General features: G+C 38.4%; 1 protein-coding gene across 1 annotated transcript in view; it reads right to left on the bottom strand.

Annotated features, from left to right (window-relative positions):
- The window catches only part of LOC135229081 (cullin-4B-like), a 208,185-nt gene that overhangs the window by 92,724 nt on the left and 94,816 nt on the right, over window positions 1–20,645 (bottom strand). Inside the window, exons 11-13 of the mRNA XM_064278876.1 lie at window positions 15,185–15,377; window positions 14,346–14,450; window positions 12,667–12,777 (exon numbers count right to left, since the gene is read on the bottom strand). Coding sequence (XP_064134946.1) covers window positions 12,667–12,777; window positions 14,346–14,450; window positions 15,185–15,377 — 409 coding nt within the window. The remainder of the gene's footprint in view (window positions 1–12,666; window positions 12,778–14,345; window positions 14,451–15,184; window positions 15,378–20,645) is intronic.

Here is a 20,645-nt window from a genome sequence, read left to right as displayed (position 1 = left end):
GTACTTCAGGGTAGACCTTGAACTATTATTTTTTGATGATGCATCTGACACCATTCCTCTTCAATCTGTCATTCCTGGCATCGTAGAGCTTATGGCGGTCTGATTCAAAATGGGCAATACTAGTCCACTACAGTTCACTAATGCCTAGGAATATCAATGCATATGTGTTCCATTTCATTTTTGACAATTTCCAATTTTCCCAGATTCACACTTCGTACATTCCATGTTCTGATTATTAATGGACGTTTGCAGCTCTTTCTGCTCACTTTTGAGTTGCACCACATCAGCAAATGAAGGTCTCGAAAGCTTGACTCCATCCACGTCATTAAGGTAAACTCTACTTTGTGGAGGCAGCTCTTCCCCAGTCATAGTTCAGTGCCTTCCAACCCAAGGGGCTCATCTTTTGGCACGAAATCAGACAATGTTCTGCTGTATTCATGAGGCTTTCACTTACTAACTTTTTTCAGGAGTAGGCTGCAAGGTCCTTCTTCCTAATCTGTCTTAGTCTGCAGTCTCAACTGAAACCTGTTGTCCATGGGCAACCCTGCTGGCATTCAAATACTGATGCCAGAGCTTCCAGCATCACAGCACTGCATCACAAAAGCCCCCACAGTACAACAGACAGACATGTGGTGGTCACCCTTACTAGAATGGCTATTACTAGAAAAGCAGAAAACATCAGTTTTGGCAAGGACGTGGAGAACCTGGAAACCTCATCCACATTGGTGGGAATATGCAACGGTGCAGACACTGTGGAAAACAACTTGGTGGTTCCTAAAAAAAGCTGAGCATGAAATCACCATGTGATCCAGCAATTCTACTCATGAGCGTAAACCCAAAAGAACTGAAAACAGGGATTCCAATGGATACTTTTGCACACATTATTTACTTTACCTCAAAGGTGGAAACAACTCGGCAGGAAGATGGGTCACTTTTATATGGCCTTTCTCGCCACTGCCTTGCAACTCCCACCAAGTGACTAGGTGGGACTATGGAAATAAGGTGCTTGTGGCCCACTAAGGGGATAAGATAACTTGCTAATAATGTAAATAAAGTGCATGGCACTCACGTGGGGGTGGAAGCATGCAAATAAAGTGTGTGGAACCCTAATGAGGTGATCGGTTTTGCCATCTCACTAAGCTTAAAATGAGCCATCCCAGAGGCAAGTGGGGGGCATGGGAACTCACTACCACCATGAAAGAAGACCTGGGAGCAGAATGTGGCTTTTGGGCCTCGGATCCCTGGGCTGAGAATTTCCTAGACACAGGAGAGAGAATGCTAACACTGGTGATGGCGCAAGACGGTGACAAGTAGCATCAGGCAAAGGAGAGAACTGGCAGCAGCAGAAGAGGAAACCTGCAGGTGATGGTGAAGCGGGCTTCAAAGCCCACAAAGGGAGCCAGGCTTGCAAACTCACGGAGCTAGAGAGCTGAACGTCTTCAGTTCCAGGCTTGCTGGTGGAGTGGGATGCCTCTGGGCACTTATCAGTAGAGTTAAACCACTTTGTCACACTTAGGACAAATGCCGTGCTGAACCTAAGAGGCTCAGGGGACCCAAGAGGGCCAAGAAGCCTGAGGGGCCAAGAGCCTGAGGATCAAGGAGAGGCCTGCTTGGGGGCACAGCCAAGAAGCTGTCCTGACAGAAGAACTGTATCCTGAGTCATCCCTGATCCTGAACTGTAACCTGTTATTTTCCTAATAAACTCCATAACTGTGAGCATGATCCGTGAGTTCTGTGTGGCCACCAGAATGAATTACCAAACCCAGCAGGGAAGCAGAGAGTGCTGTGAGAGGGAAGGCTGGTGTCAGAATTGTTAAGAAGGTTAGAGATGGGAGGTTTGTCTGACCTCTGCCTCTCAGAAATCAGCCTTGTGTTGATCTTGATTCTCCTTTCACCCTGTCGAAGTTACAGGAGGTCAGACATCCCCACCACTTCTTTTACAAATCCAAATGTCCGTTAACAGACGAGTGGATAAACAAAAGATACAATGCTTTTTCCGCCATAAATATGATTGACGCTCACTATAATACGGATGTATCTTAAAACATTATGCTAAGTGAAATAAGTGAGGCTCATAGTGACAAATACTGCATAATTCCACGTACATAAAATATGTAGAATAGGAAATGCTTAAAGACAAAAGTTTATAAGTAGTGCCTCATAAAAATTAAATACTTATGTTCATCAAGAGACTATCAATGCTGAATATAGAGACAACCTACAGATTGGGAAAAAATCTTGAGAATGATATAACGGGTAAGTGTTTAACATTTACAGAATATACAAAACTTCCACAACTTAAGAATAAAAAGACAAAAAACTCAATAAAAAATGGTGGAAAAAAACTTGAAAAAACAATGCACCAAAGAAGATATTGAAATGGCCAAAAGACACATAAAAAGATGTTCAACATCGTTACCCATCAGAGAAATGCAAACCCACATCATGAGGTACCACTTCACTCCCACTAAGATGGCCAAGATTAATAAACAAATAAAAACAACGAATGTTGAAGGGGATGTGGAGAAACTGAAGGAAATGCAAAATGGCACAATGGCACAGATGCTGTGGAAAGCAGTCTGGAGGTTCCTCAAAAAACAGAAGTAGACCTCCCACATGTCCCAGCTTTCCACCACTAGGTATATATCCTAGGGATCTAACAGAAGTGACGCAAACAGACACAGGCTGTGTTCAACGCAGCACTATTCACAACTGCAAAAAGATGGGAACAACCTAAGTTCCCAACAACAGATCAATGGATAAGTAAAATGTGATACATACATAAAATGGAATACTATCTCGGCAACAAAGAAAAATGAGTTCCCATCATATTGGGATATGCATAACCCTGGAGAACATGTTACGCAAAGTAAGTCAATCACGAACACACATAAAAAACAAATATTGTCATGTTCTCACTTCTACGAAATGACACAAGCAGGTAAATATGCAAAAACTAATGCTCATTAGTGGTTACAAGGGATGTGGGGTGGGGGAGGGAAGATGAGGCAGAGCAGGGGATTAATTCTCCAGCTAGTAGACAGCTGAGTTATTTCTGGCAATGGGAAAGGTAACACGGTAATGAGCGTGAAGTAGACACAGCTTGATGAAGGCCAGGGATGTCACTAAAAAGTGCACAAGAAAAAGGACCTGTTGGTAATTGCTATGACATATATAATTCCGAAATAACAAAAACAAGCAGAAAATGCATGTGCAGGTATATGCACATGTATGTAGACATATATGTGTACAGGAATGCATATGTGGGTATACACATATAAACAGTATGCATATGTACACGTGCATATGCATCTACCTGACTTTATGGACATAAATCCATATACATAATAAAGCACATATGGGGCACAGTTATGGGTACTTAGATATAACCAAACACCTTGTCGGGTAAACATTCTGGGTTTAAAGGATTAGGATCAGAGCCCGTGGAACATGTTGGTCAACTGCCGTAATACAGTTCATAAAGTTACGTTCTACATCCTAGTTTTAAGTCTTAAAAGCTTATGTGCAGCCATCTAATACAACTATTGTCCCTACTCATTCAGAAGAAAAGAGAAAGAGGGAAAACAAAGACTCAGAGAAGAAACCAGTCTACAGAACTAACAGTCTACACAAGCCACAGCTTCATCTATGCTGAGACCAGAAGGACCAGATGATGCCCAGTTACCACTACTGACCACTCTAATCAGAGCCACAATAGACAGACCCTGATAGAATGGGAGGAAAATATGCAACAGAATATCAAACTCCAAAAAAAAAGCTGATTTACTGAACTGTTTGAGATTGGAGGACTCCCCAAGACTACTCTCCCTGCCTCTTCAAACTTTAAACTAAAACTAAACTCTGAGGTCACCCTGTAGCTAGTTAACAAACTGGCTCAAAAAATGATGATTATCACCTGTAAGTAGTATGATCTTTTAAAAAATTATCTATAGAAGGCCAAACGGTCAACAATTAACTCTAAAATAAAGATGAAGATGTAAGGGAGCAGGGCAACTCGATTAATGAAAAGAGAACCATCACAAGCGAAATAAGGAGCCTCTCTTCATGCATTGTGAAGAAAGTAATCAATGTCACTGAACAAGCTGTGTAGAAATTTTTGAAAGGGAACTGAAACTTCTGTGGAAATCCTCACTGAAAACACAATGAAATACTATTAAAAAAATTTTTTTTTATTAGTAGTTACCAGCAGAGGTAAGGGGCACCTGCTGCTTAAAAGCGACTGGGTTTTGTTTGCATTGATAAAAATTTTTTGTAAATGAATATAGGTGACGATTGCATAGTATGGCAATGGTGGCTGATGTCACTAAATTGCAGACTTAAAATTTGGTTAAAACAGAAAATTTGTCGTGATATATTTCACCAGAATAAAAAAAATACAAGCTACCTGGTTTCTAATTACATTATTCCACGAAAGATGTATACACGTCACGGGATCACACGGAGGTTTCTAAACCAGAACCTAAGATAATTTCTATCTCCCAGCCAATGAAAGCAAGCTTAACGTGCACAGAAAACACTTGAGGATCTTGTCAAGTGCCTGCAACTGACTCCGTAGTTGTAGGGTAAAACTGACTCTACACATCTAACAAAATTCCTCCTAATGTTGCTGGTCCACAGATCACGCATAGAGTACAAAATGTCTAAAACAGCCCTGTCTGGCAGAAATACAATCCGAGCCCCATACGTAATTTCAAATTTTGTAGCAGCCACCATAAAAAGTAAAAAGAAAAAGCTTTGATTAATTTAAATATATTTTATAGGCCCTCTAGTTAAAAATAGTATCACTGCGCACATAATCTATATAAAAATATTACTACCAACAGTTCACCTTTTCATGTAAAAACCTTCAATATATCATTAAGAACATACATTAAACAAAGGGCTGAAATTATATGAAATACAAATAGATACACACGGAGGAAGAAATAATTCTGTAATAATAGCTAGAGGCATTAATACAACACTTTCAGACACAATGTCTACCCACAAGCAAGTAGATGACTTGAATGGCCCTATAAACTAGTTACACAGAGGCCTATACAGAGTACTCCATCCAAAAGAATACATGCTGGATTGATCATTTGCTAGGTTACAAATAAAGTCTAAGAAACTGAAATCATACAAAGTATCTTCTCTCGACATAATAAAACAGAGCTAGAAATCAACAACACAAAAAGAACTAGTAAAGGGATGAATATGTGGGAATGAATTTATTCTTAACCCACGGATCAAATAAAAAAAATTGCAAGGAAAATTACAAAATACATTTGAACAAAAGAAAACAATACGCAACATACCAAAACCCATGAAATGCAACAAAAAAATGCTCGGAGAGTTATCTATTAACTATAAACACCTACATTAAACAAGAAGGATCTCAAATCAATAATGACGATGCTGTAAGAAAAAGCAAATTAAACCAAAAGCTAGTAAAGAAGGCAGAGATAAATGATACAGAGAACAGAAAAGAGAGAAAATCAATGAAACCAAAAAGTGGGTCTTTTAAAAATTAACAAAATTGTGTACACATCAAAGTTTATTAGTGGTTACCAGGGACAGGTGGGAGGGGGAAAGGGCACTGAGTTTTAGTTTACAGCAATGGAAAAAATCTCACTGATAAAGGGTAGGGTTTCACAGCCAATTAATGAAATTGCTGTGAGTAAGCTGCACATCTGTTGAAAGCTGATTTGGCAAAAGTTGTTTGATAGATATATTTATAGTCACAACAATAAAAAAAGACCAGGTGCTGAGGCTGCATGGGTGCAACCAAACACCTCATGGGATTTCCTTTCTTTGTTTGGAGGGTCAGGGTCATGGCTTCATGGTACATTCAAGTTACTTGGCCTGACACTGTGTTCAGTGCTTCTATCTGCTAGTGCACAGCAAAGTGCATAGGGTCTTAAAAATTGGCAAGTGGCCATCCAAGGCACAAGAAATGGTCTCTATCTACCTGGAGGAAAACAGGAAGGAGAGGAGTCAGGAAAAGGAAGAAGAAATGGAATGAGGGTCAGCTGCCTCCATGAACTACTGGCTCCTTTGCCATGACAGCAGAATTGGGTGATGCCCAGCTACCATTACTGAATGTTTCAATGGAAGATTCCATAGAAGAATCTTGATTAAAAGGGGGAAATGCAGAACAGAATTTCAAGTTCTCATGAACTCCGAATTTCTGGAGCCATGGAGGCTGGATGAATCCCTGAAACTATTGTCCTGAGATACTCTTTTAACTTTCAACTCTAAACCAAAAACATCACTGAAGTCTTCTTGGTATATTTGGCTTAATCAGTAAAAAAATGCCTACCTTGAGCAGTGTGCTTTTTAAAAAATTATCTATATGGGATCAAATTGATGAGTGCTGTTAGGTTAGATAGGAAACATAGGGGGCAGTGAGTTTATGTTAATGGGAAACAATTTTTAAAAGGAGGGAAGGACAGTTGTACAACTTGAAGAATGTAATCAATGTCACTAAATTATGTATGAAGAAATTGTTGAACTGGTATATGTTCTGCTGGGTATTTTCTCAACAACAAAAATATTTTAAACTTTAACAAGGCTGGCAAACTCTTAGCTATACTGACTAAGGAAAAAATGAAAGAAGATTCAAATTACTGAAACCAGAAATGAAAGTGGGAATCTTTAAAAAAATACAAAGGATTACAAAACAATACTACGAACCAGAATATGCAGAGAAGTTAGGCAACCACAATAAAATGATAATATTCCTAGGAATACATAAACTACCAAAACTCACTTAAAAAGGAATAGAAAACCTGCAAATACTTATAAGAAGTAAAAACTTTAACTTAGTAACCAAAAAACTCACAAGAAACAAAGCCCAGTACCAGATGGCTTTGCTGGTAAATTCTACCAAACATTTAAAAACAAATTGAAGTGAATTCTTGTCAAAACACTTCCATAAATCAGAAGATAAGGGGACATACCCTTCTCATTTTATGAAGCCCGTATTATACTGATACCAACAGCATACAAAGACATTATGAGAGAACTAGACATACATTCCTTGCAAAAATTCTCAACAAATTACTAACAAACAGAATCCAGCAAATTAAAAAGACTAAATGCTGTGACAAAGTGATATTTATCCTAGACATCCATCAAGGAGTGTCCTACACCAAATTAATAGAATGAAGGGGGAAAATGGATGCAGAAACATTTGACAAAGTCCAACACCCTTTCATGATAAAAAATACTCAACAAAATAGAATGGAAGGCAACTACCTTAATGTGATAGGCATATTTATTTAAAAAATAAAAATAAAAAAGTTGACATAATATTCTTAGACAAAAGACTAAAAACTTTCCCAGTAAGAGCAGGAATAAGACAAAAACGTTCACCTGCGCTACTATTACTCAATACTGCACAATAAATCCTAGACAGAACAATCTGACAAGGACACGAAAGACATAAAAATAACATATTAGTAACTAAGACTACCTCTATTCACAGATGACATGGTCATATACAGAGATAATACTGAAGAATCCACAAAAAAAACTATTATTACTAGAAAATGAAATAAAGTTGCAAGATACAAAAATAAGCATTCAAAAACCTACTTCCTTATCAATTTTTTGGTCTACTTTTTCTGTCCATTACTAAAAGTGGGAAAATGAGTCTGCAACTACTAGGACTCTTTCTCCCTTTAACCATTTGTGCTTCATAATTTTGGGCTCTGTTGTGTATACTGAAAATAAGCAATTTGAAAATAAAATGAAGAAAACAAGTCCATGTATAACAGCATTAGAAACAAAAAAACACACAGAAATCAACTCATTTAAAGAGGTGCAGGGCTTATACACTGAAAATCACCAAACACTACTGAAGAAAATTAAAGCTCTAAACAAAATGACATCCTGTTTTCACAGACTGACATATTTAATAGTACAAAGAAGGCAATATTTGCCAAAGTACTCTTCAGATTAGAGGCAAGCTTTATCAAAATCTCAACGGTCTCCTGTGCAGAAATGGAAAAGCCAAGCCTAAAATACATGTGGAATACCAAAATAATCTTGAACATGAATTACAAGGATGGAGGAATCCCACTTTGATTTCAAAGCATATTACAAAGCCACAGTAATAAAAACACTTTGGTTAGCCATACAGATAAGTGGGACAGAACTGAGCATCCAGAAATAAACACACAGGTGAATTAATTTCCGACAAGTGTGCCCAAACGGTGGTGGGGAAACTGGATATCCATACACAAAAAATGAAAGTGGACACTTTCCTCACAGCATACACAAAAATTACCTTAAAATGGATCAAAAACCAAAGCATAACAGCCAAAGGGTAAAGCTCTTAGAAGAAAATATAAGCTAAATTTTTATGACCCTTAAGTTGGCAATGATTTCTTACCTATGACACTCTTACTAAAAGCACAAACAACAAAAGAAAAAAATAGATAAACTGGACCTCATCAAAATTAAATATACTGGTGCAGAAGGTTCACTATACAGAGACTGAAAAGACAATAGAGATTTGGGATAATAAAGCATGTATCTGATGAAGTTTAATGAACAGATTACATAAAGGATACCTACAAATCAGTAAGACAAAAAAAAAAATCAGCTTAAAAATTGGTAGAAGGTTTAAGTAGGCATTTCCCAAAAGAACATACAAAAACATCCAACAAACACATGAAAATGTTCAGCATCATTGGTCATTACATGAAAGGCAAATCAAACCACAATGAAATGATGCTTCACACTCACAAGGATGACCAAAATAAAAACATTTTAAAGGAAAATAAAACAAGCATTGAGATTGTGGAGAAAATGGAACTCTGGTGCATTGGGGCTGGGAACATAAAATTGTATAGCTGCTTAGAAAGCCACTTGGTGGTTCCTCGAAAAGCTTTACATATAATTACCATAGCAACTTCACTCCTAGGTATATACCCAAAGAATTTAAAACAGGTATTTGAAAAATCCCCACGTGGCTGTCGCTTTGCTGTACTGTGGTGGCTTGCACGTTGCTGTGATGATGAAAGCTATGCCACCAGTATGTCAATCACCAGTAGGGTAACCCATGTTAGAGAGGTTTCAGCTAAGCTTCCAGACAAAAACGGGCTAGGACGAAAGACCTGGCAACCTACCACTGAAAAAAATTAGCCAGTTAAAACCTTATGAATAGAAGTGGGAACACTGTCTGATATACTGACGGACGATGAGCCCCTCAGGTTGGAAGGCACTCCAGATGTGGCCAGGCAAGAGCTGCCTCGTCAAAGCAGAGATGACCTCAATGATGTGAATGGAGTCAAGCTTTGTGGACCTCCATTTGCTGATGTGGCACGACTCAAAATAAGAAGAAACAGCTGCAAACACCCCTTAATATAGGAACACACACACACAAAAGACAAGAAAGAAAGAGACGATCAAAATGTATGTCAGAAGACACCCTGAAACTTGCTCTTGAACGTACAGCAGCAAAAGCAAAAAGGAAAAATGATGAAGAAAAATAGCTGAACAGGACATTTCAAAGGACGGCTCAAGAAGAAAAAATATAGTATTATAATTACAAACACCCAGAGTTAGAAAAACTGAAAAGGAAGAACATGATTGACACTTCTCAAGCTGAAAGAACTGAAGAGAGAGTCCAAGCCTCAAGTTACAATACTGAAAGATGTACACTGGGAAAATATGAAAGGACCCAGGAAGCATCAAAAGAAGATGGAAGGGATACAAAGAGTCACTGTACCAAAAATAACTGCCTGACATTCAACCATTTCAGGAAGGAGCTAGTTCGAGATGCACAGAAGGCAATGGTGAAAAACAAAGTTCCAGGAGCTGATGGAACACCTGCTGAGATGTTTCAACAAATGCATGCGGCTCTGGAAGCTTTCGATCACTCATCTACGTAAACTAACTTGGCCAACCGCCTGGAAGAGATCTATATTTCTCCCCATTCCAAAGAAAGGTGATTCAACAGGATGTAGAAGTTGTCGGCCAATATCATTAATAACACACGCAAGTAAAATTTTGCTGAAAATAATTCAAACGCAGACGCAGCAGTACATCGACAGAGAAGTGCCAGAAATTCAAGCCAGATTCAGAAGTGGATGTGGAACCAGGGATATCATTGCTCATGTCACAGTGATCTTAGGTGAAAGCAGAGAATACCAGAAAGACGTCTGTCTGTTTTATTGACCATGCAAAGGCATTTGACTGCGTGGGTCATAACAAATTATGGATGACATTACAAAGGATGAGAATTCCATAACACTTCGCTGTGCTCATGGCAATGTATGCATACACCCAGAGGCAGTCGTTCAAACTCAACATGGGGATAACGCGTGGTTTAAAATCAGGAAGGGTGTGTGTAAGGGTGGTGTCCTTTCACCACACTTACTCAACCTGAGCAAACGATGAGCACATAATCTGAGAAACCGGACTATGTGAAGAAGAACATGGCATCAGGACTGGAGAAAGACTCTAACAACCTGTGATATGCATATGACCCAATCTTGCTTGCCAAAAGTGAAGAGGACTTGAAGCACTTACTGATGAAGATCAAAGACTACAGACTTCAGCATGGATTACACCCTAACAAAAAGAAAACAGAAATTCTCACAACTGGACCAAAAATCAACATCATTATAAATGCAGAAAAAATTTAAGTTGTCAGGATTTCATTTTACTGGCATCCACAAAAAATGGCCATGGCAGCAGCAGTCAAGAAATATAGCAATGCATTGCACTGGGCAAACCAGCTACAAGAGATCTCTTTAAAGTATTAAAAAGCAAAGACGTCACTTTACGGACTAAGGTGCACTGGACCCAAGCCATGGTGTTTTCAATTGCCTCATATGCAGCGAAAGCTGGATGATAAAGAAGACCAAGGAAGAGTTGATGCCTTTGAGTTACGGTGTTGGCAAAGAATACTGAATATGCCACTGACTGCCAGAAGAAGGAAATCTGTCTTGGAAGAAGTGCAGCCAGAATGCTCCTTGGAAGCAAGGATGGAAACATTTCATCTCACATACTCTGGACATGTTGACAAGAGGGACCAGTCCCTGAAGAAGGACATCATGCTTGGTAAAGCAGAGGGTCAGTGGAAACAAGGAAGAACTTCAACAAGATGGACTGACATAGTGGCTGCAACAATGGGCTCAAGCATAACAACAATTGTGATGGCATAGGACCAGGCAGTGATTCATTCCGTTGTACACAGGGCTGCTACGAGTAGGAAATGACTCGATGGCACCTAACAACAACATATATACACATAAATGTATGGTGTGTGTGTGTGCATGTACATATGCATGTATTTAAGTACCAAACCAAAACCAAACCTGTTGCCATCGAGTCAATTCCAACTCATACCAAGCCTACAGGACAGAGCAGAACTGACCCACAGGACTTCCGAGTAGCAGCTGGTGGATTCAAACTGCCAACCTTTTGGTTATCAGCCAAGCTCTTAACCACTGCACCACCAGGGCTCTGTATTTAAGTGTGCGTGTGTGTGTGTGTGCATAAGTATGTACATATATGTATGTACATGTATCTACGTGAGTATGTACATATGCTTATATGTGCATGTAAACACACGCACACACATATTGTGGCGCATAAATATACTGACGCAGTGGATAAGAGCTACAGCTGCTAACCAAAGGCTTGGCAGTTCAAATCCGCCAGATGCTCTTTGGAAACCGTATGGGCCAATTCTACTTTCTGCTAACCAAAAGGTCAGCAATTCAAATCCACCAGATGCTCTCTGGAAACCCTTTGGGGCAGTTTTACTCTGTCTTACACGGCTCCAACGAGTCAGAATCAACACGAGGGCAACGGGTTTGGCATATACACATTTATATACACATGTGCACACACACACATGCACATACACATTTACATGTTTACGTATGCATATGTATTAATAAACCCATGACTTATCGACATGGTTAGGTTCCAAAGACCTGCTCGTTCTTCAAAAACTGGCATTATGTAAAAATGGAAGATGACCACATAAAATCACAAAACGCACCACGACTACATTATTATGTAACTGCCAGTTTTCATCATTATGTAACTGCCAAATTGGATCATTACATAAATGCCAAATTACATTATTACATTACCGCCAAACCACTGAGAATCATGGGCTAGGCCAGCCGACACATAACCTCAAACCTCAGCATTCATTACCGCCCGACATATGTCTTTAATGTGCAAAATAGTCAGATAGTAGATTTTTCACTATTGTCATAAATCTGAAATGTCAAATAATGAGACAGTCGATAGGTGAGGAGTAGGTATGTATTTTTATTATATGTTAATATTAACTACATATGTGTATTTAATATAATACACAAAGCCAGAAGTTAACCATCTATGCCTTATATATACAGAGGTAAGCAATACTTTAAAATATTACATAACATTGTTAAAAACTTGTCCATGGACAGGCACTTGGGAGTGGCAAAGCTATAAGAAAAAGTCACAAAAGTTTTGATGGTCATTTATGTTAGCATGTTTCCAACACGATAAGTAAAAGTGATAAGCAAAATCAGCCAATGAGAAAAGAGGAAAACACTGGAATGACGTCACTGTTTCCCACTCTGATAAATGTAAGCACAGAAGTCACAAAATAACTGAAACAACTGATACAGAGGTCAAGACACACACCTTGTTTAAGTTTGGACAGCATTGACTTCTCTGCATCAGTGGAAGCACTCTTACCAAGTAAGAGCCGTTTGGCTAAATCTCTTTTGTAGAAAGCTTCAAAAACATCTTTCCCTGCAATACGTAAAGAAAGAAAAGCTCTCCGTGTGGAACTATTTAAATGCAAATATCAACATCTTATAGGAATCAAAACAACATATTTGCACCCAAAACTCAAATTATGTGAATAAAGGCTTTATTTGCAATAGCCAAAAGGTGAAAACAACCCAAATGCCCACCTACGGATGAAAACAATTTAAAAAATGTGGTATGTTCACACAAAAAGAAACAACCTTTGATGGTTACAAGGGAGAGGAGGGGATGGAAAAACACAAAACAGACAATAAAGAAGTGGTAACTCTGGTGAAGGGTAAGACACTGCACAATACTGGAGAAGCCAGCACAATTCACACAAGGCAAAGTCATTGAAGCTCCACAGACACACCCAAACTCCCTGAGGAACTGAATTGCTAGGTTGAGGGCTTTGGGGACCATGGTCTCGGGGAACATATAGCTCAACTGGCATAACACAGTTTACAAGGAAAATGTTCTACATTCTACTTCAGTGAGTAGTGTCTGGGGTCTTGGAAGCCTGTGAGCGGCCATTTAAAATACTCTGCTGGTCTCACCGCTTTGAGAGCAACGGAGAGTGAAGAGATCTAAAGATACAAGGGAAAGATTAGTCCAAAGGACTAATGGACCACAACTACCATGGCCTCCACCAGGCTGAGGCCAGTACAACTAGAGGGGCCTGGCTACCACCAGTGACTGCTCTGACAGGCATCACAATAGAGGGCTCCGGCCAGAGCTGGAGAAAAATGTAGGACAAAATGCTAAGGCACAAAAAAAGGCCAGACTTACTGGCCTGACACCGGAGAAACCCCGGGGATATGACCCCGGACACCCTTTTAGCTCTGTAATGAAGTCACCCCTTCAGCCAAAGATTAGTCAGGCCTGAAAAATAAAATGAAGACTAAAGGGCCACACCAACCTAGGGGCAAGGACTAGAACTCAGGAGGGGACAGGAAAGCTGGTAACGGGGAAGCCAAGGTCAAGAATGGAGAGTGCTGACATGTCATGGGGTTGGTAACCAATGTCATAAAACGATACGTGTACTAACTGTTTAATGAGAAGCTAGTTTGTTCTCTAAAACTTCACCTACAGTACAATTAAAAAAAATATGGTATGTTCATACAACAGAATATTATACAGTCATGAAGAGTGATAAAGTACTGATACACACTACAACAGCAATGAAGGTTGAAAACATAAGCCAAAACAAAGGCCACACAACATGTGACTCCATTTGTACTCGATATATTCAGAATATACAAATATACAGACACACAAAGAATTTAATGTATGGGGGCATGGGACAATGAAGAGTGTAATTTAATGGACAAGCAGTTTCCATTTGGGATTATGAAAATGTTCCAAAATTACACAGTGGTGTGGTTTCAAAATAATATGAATATGCATAAGGTAATACAGCTGTATGACTTAAAAGGATTAAAAGTATAAATTCTAGGTTACGAGTGTTTTAGCACAATTTAAAAAATCATGTAAATCCAGTTTTTTCTGCAATGTACAACTTCTCTCTATAAAGTAAAAGGAAAACTATATGAAAGAATTAAATTACTCACCATAAATGAACCTAAGTATAACCACTATTTTATCTAACAACTCTTCTAGTTCTTCATCTGTAGTTTCTTTGTTACCTGAACAAAGTTTTGAATCCACATACTTTGCTAAAATGCAAAAAAAATGATATGCTAAGTAATAAGGTATTTTGAAATACATACCATAAACAAAACAACATTTCCTCAAACAAGTATAAATGAATGTGGGAATGGATAAATGGATGGGTAGATGTAAAAATCAGTGGAAGAATAAAAGGCAAAACTGTTCTTCTAGGTCTCCTTAATATTTTCAGAACCTCGATGGACAAATGTTACCATGACTACTCTGCCCTCAATCTGTTTGATACAAATAAAAAGCTGAAGAAATTACATAAATAAGGAAAAATCCAAATTACTAAAAAGGATGCATTAAATTCATGCACTGACATAGTCAATAAAAAAAAAGGTCAATGAATATAATAGACGATTTCTTTGAATCTTCGAAAGAAAATACCCTTCAATAAAGGATAAATACTTTCAAAATCTTCAATCATTAGCTGTAGACCCATTACATTATTTCATAGGTAAGAAGCCTTTCACAGTTATTTTCAGAAGTAACAGAAACAAAAAATGAAGGCAGCCTTTTTATAAATTTCACCTGTAGTGAAAAAAGACATTTATAGCTCTTAAGGGCATGGAATTTTCTAAAGTCCTCTGTTGCTCCAACAAAAGGGAGAAAATGGGCCTAGAGAACTCAAACTGAAAGAAAAAGTCCTTTTGATCTCTAACTTTTTACGTTTAATTTTGAAATTACCCTTAACACACAGTGAGAAATATTTATTTCATAAGGTTAAAAACCATACCTAGAAGCTCGGCTGGTTTGTTAGGTCGTTTGTTAATAAACGTTTCGAACGCCTCTTCCATAGCAACAATAAACTTCTCATTCTTCAGAAAAGAAGTATCAATAATAAAATCAATCTTATCTTTAAAATCCAGGAGTTCTTGCACCATCGTCTTATCTTTCTCAGGATTAATAACTATGGTACTACCAAACTTCTGAAAAATAATATTGTTCAAGGTTATTATCAGTGTATATCAAACACAGTTACCACTAATTTTATGGAACATTTAACTTAATTTACAAAAAAGAATAATAATTATTCCAAAAGGCAGCTATGCAATATGTCTATAAAACGAAAGATAGTAGAAAAAAAGACACAGTACTCTGAAAATGAAATAACCACGAATACATGTAAATTGACTTACCTGAAACAGAGACCTATTTAGAAATAAACAACTGAGAGAATCATAACACCTGTAAAAAAAATTAGAGGTACAAAGATAAAAACAAAATTTTTTAATCAACTGATTTAAATATGTTCAAAGAGCTCAAAGAAACCATGGGAAAATAATTCAAGGAAGCAGGAGAAGACTGTCTCAAAAAAATGGAGAATTGTAATCAAGAGACAGAAGTTGTAAAAAAAAGAAAGAATTTCTAACGCAGAAAATTAAAATCACTGAGATGAAAAATTTACTAGAGGATTTGAGCAGTAAATTTGAGTATGCAGAGCAAATATTAAAAGAAATTGATACGTCAATAGATTATCCAGTCAGAGAAGCAGGAAAAAGAAAGAAAGAAGAAAAATAAACAAAGCGTCAGAAACTGGTGGGACATCATAAAATATACCAACATACACATAGTGGAAATTCAAGAAAGAAAGGAGGTAAAAAAAAGTTTAATACATGACTCTACAACTAAAAGAAACTCAACAATTCCAAGTATGATGAACTCAGAGAGATCCACATGAAGGTTTAAATCTAACTGACTGGAACCAAACTCAAAAAAGACCACGTTCAAAGTTGTAACAGGGAAGCAACTCCTCATGTACAAGATTATCCTCAATAAGATTAGTAACCAATTTCTTAAAAAAAGGTTAGAGGCCAGAAACATTGTAAAGATATATTTAAAATCCTCAAAAAACTGCTATTAAAGGAATTTAGTAGTTTAGTCATCTAGTGCTGCTGTAACAGAAATACTGCAAGTGGATGGCTTTAACAAAGAGAAATTCATTTTCTCACAGTCTAGTAAGCTGGAAGCCCACATTCAGGATGTCAGCTCAAGGGGAAGGCTTTCTCTCTCTGTGGGCTCTGGAAGAAGGTCCTTCTCATCAATCTTCCCCTGGACCAGGAGATTCTCCATGAAGGAATCCCAGGTCTAAAGGATGCATTCTGCTCCCAGCACTTCTTTCTTGGTGGTATGAGGTCCCCCCACCCCCTACCCCGCTTTCTTTTCTGTTTTAAGATAAAAGTTGGTGCAGGCCATACTCCAGGGAAACTCCTTTTACATTGGATCAGGAATGTGACCTTAGTAAGGGTGTTACAATCCCACTCTAATCCTCTTTAACATAAAATTACAGTCACAAAATGGAGAAGAACTATACAATACTGGGAATCACCGTCTAACCAAGTTGACACACATTTTAGGGGGATACAATTCAATCCATGAAAGTAGCATAGTAAAATAATTAGGAAGATGGCAACGTCAGACAGTCTAGAATCCCAACAGTCCCACCCAGACACCAAGAACGTAATCTGTACTCAAACTTGTAAGAAATTTGAAAAAAGTGGGCGGAGGATGGCAACAACCAGCTACAGCTAAGGCAAGAGGAAGATGAAGGCAACTTTAAAACAGTAGGAAAAAATTCTCCACAGTGCCCACAATTCTCACCACTCCCCCTGTGGCCGTCAGATGATGACAGAGGAAAACTATTGTCCCATCCAATCTACAGCTCTCCTATGAATGATTAAATGTCTCCAAACTCTACTCTGAAGTAACAGGACAGATCTTACTGTCAGACTGCTCTAATTGGTCTGCAAACTACTGTATGTCTGTTCTGGTTGCTCTATAGCTTCCTAAAAGATTGAACCCCAATCTGGCCTGAATCAGGGGTCTTGCAGAACAGGACACCAGAAAGCAAAATCTGAAGGCTATCCCCACCTAAAAACTTCTCATATTTACACAGAAGGGGCCTCAATATCTAGTGCTGAAGAGAAAGGACAGATTCTGCCAGTGGACTGATCAATGTGCTTCTTCTGCTGGTCTGAGATCAAACCTACCTGAAGGACTGAAATCTTGATATAGCCTGAAATGCAGTTCTCAGAGAGTAGGGAAAGTAGGAGTGAGCAAATACTGAAGGTTGTGCCAACTTAAGAGTTTCCTGCAGAAATTAATGCTTTCGAAATCACAGTGCATATGAGGGAATTGAGAACCCTAACACAATGTAATATTTTAAGGTTCCAGATTCAACAAAAAATCACATGGCACACAGAAAAACTGGTAAATGATGGCCCATATAAAGAAAAGGACAAAGGGAGAGAAGTTACTGCTATGGAAACCTGGGTAATGAGCAGATTGGAAAAATTTACAACAGTAGTACTAAACATGCTTACAGAACAAAGAGAAATAAGGAAAATGTACGAACAAAATAAGAATATAAATGCATAGATACACAGTATAAAAATAAACAAAAATACTAGAGATGAAACGGCTCAGTAACTTAAGATAAAAAATACACTGAAAATACTCAACAGCAGATTTGAACCGGCAGAAGAAAAAATCAGTAAACTAGCAAATAAAGCAACTGCAGAGGCTAAAGAAAAATGAGTAAAGCCTACTAAAACTGTGAAAGACCAGCAAATGAACCAACATACACATCATAAAAATCCCAGAAAGAGAGAAAGGAAAATTTTGGAGGCAAAACTGATTTTCACATGCAGAAAAATGAAAGCAGATCCACTGCTCACATCGTACAAAAAAAGCTAACTCAAAACGTATCTAGGACCTAGTCAATCTAAAACCAGAAAGTTCTTGGAAGAAAAAACAGGAGCAAAGCTTTAAGACATAATTTTTTTGAACTAGATATTATCAAACACAACAGTGAATGTACAAAAACAGAAAACAAAATACATTGCTGGTACCGCATAGAAGTTAAATATTTACGTCATTCAAAAGACTTTATCAAAAGAGTAAAGAAACAACCTACAGACTGGAGAAAAAGTCGTCAGGAATAACATAACTGATAAGGGTCTAATATCGAAAACACATACAAAAGTTCTCAGCTTAACAACAAAAAGACAAACAGCCCAATCAAAAACAGGACAAACGGCATTAACAGACACTGCACCGAACAGGGCATTCAGATGGCCAAGAGACACATGAACAGATGCTGAACGTCATCAGCCATCAAAGAAACGCAAATGAAAACCACAATGAGATACCATTCATGTAAGGATGGCTGAGATTTTTCAAGAGAGGGAAAATAACAAGTATTGAAAGGGGATGTGGAGAAATTGGTATACTCATCCATTGCTGGTGGAATAAAAAACGGTACAGCCATTGTGGAAAACGGTCTGGCAGTTCTTCAAAAAACTAGAGGTAGGGCTGTCATATGACCCAGCAATTCCACTCCTAGGTATATATCCTAAGGATATAATCATAGGCACACCTCACAACACACTTCCCGACAGGAAAAGTTGGAAACAGCCTAGGTACACATCAATGAATGAATGGATAAGTAAGACATGCTACACACATACAAAGCAGTACTATCAGCAATAAAGAAAAATAAGTTCCCAAATCACCTTGAAACATGGATGAGCCTGAAGGACATTATGTCGAGCAAAATAACTCAATCTCACACACACAAACACACCCAAACAAGTATCGTTTATGAGTGAAAACAAATACTCACTTTTATGAAATGACATGAACAGGTAAATATACATAAACAAATGTTCATGAGGACTACCAAAAGAACAAACAAATCTATCTTGGAAGCAGACCCCGAATGCTGTTCGGAAGCTACTAGGATGGTGAGACTTTGTGTCACATACTTTGGACACATTATCAGGAGCAGCCAGTCCCTGGACATGGACAAAATACTTGGTAAAGTAGAGGGTCAGCAAAAGAGAGGAAGACAATCCATGAGGTAGACTGACACAGTGGCCGCAATGCTGGGCTCAATCATGGCAATGATTGTGAGGATGGTACAAAACTGGGCAGTGTTTCGATCTGTTGTACACAAGGTTGCTATGAGTCTGAACTGACTCAAGAACACCTAACAACAATAACAATGCTCATTAGCGTTTACCAGGAATGGAGGCAGAGGGGATTCACTCTCTAGATAGCTGACATTTGTTGTTTTTGGTGATTGGAAAAGTAACCACATATATTCACAGATAGATTAGAAAGACAGGATGAATGGATGGCTGTGTGGGTGGACGGACGGACAGACAGATAAGACAGATGCACAAAGACAGAGAAACACATATACACGCACACACACGCACATGTATATGCACACACACAGCTACTGTCATCGAGTTGACCCTGACTTATAGCGACCCTATAAGACAGAGTAAAACTGCTTCACAGTAGACATAAACTACCTTTTGCTTAGCAACCAAGCTCTTAACTACTGTGCCACCAGGTCTCTCTCTCTCTCTATATATACCTACACATATATATACATACACACACACACACATACAGTGTGTGTATATATACAAATCTATGTATACGTATATGTACATAAATGTGTATATACACACATACATGCACATATATACACACACATAGATACGTATGTACATACACCTATATAAAATAAAGTACACACGGGCACAGCAGTTATAGTCGCTGCTTGATATAACCACACACTTCGCAGGACTGGATTTCTGGGTTTGAAAGATTAGCACCACAGTCCCATGGGATTTCTCGGTCAGTTGGAGTAATACACTTTGTAAGTTAGGTCCAACGTAGTTTAGTGAGTAGTGTCTCGGGTTCTAAAAGCTTATGAGCGGTCGTCTAAGATACAACTATTGGTCTCCACCCATCCAGAGCACAAGAGAAAGAAGAAAGCCAAAGACTCAAAGAATAAACTAGTCTACAGGACAGTCTACACAAATTACGGCCTCGCCTACTCTGAGACCAGAAGAACTAGACGGTGCCTGTTGCCATTATCGACCACTCTAATCAGGGCCACAACAGACAGACCTTGATAAATGGGAGAAAAATGTGGAACAGAACCTCAAATTCCTAAAAAACCTAGAATGGAAAAAAAAAAAAAAAAAAACAGATGTGAAGGGCTGGCTGAGACCGGATGCTTCCCCGAGACTACTGTCCTGGGATACTCTTCAAATCTTCAGCTAAAAATAATCCTTCAGGTCAACCTGTAGCTCAATAACAGACAGGCTCATAAAATAACGAGTATGATCTGTAAGAACTGTGCCCCCCTTTTTAAAAAATCATCTATCTAAGCCCAA

This window comes from Loxodonta africana, chromosome Y, assembly GCF_030014295.1.
Source record: "Loxodonta africana isolate mLoxAfr1 chromosome Y, mLoxAfr1.hap2, whole genome shotgun sequence".
Classification (NCBI taxonomy): Eukaryota; Metazoa; Chordata; class Mammalia; order Proboscidea; family Elephantidae; genus Loxodonta; species Loxodonta africana.
This window is presented reverse-complemented; position numbering and strand designations above follow the sequence as displayed.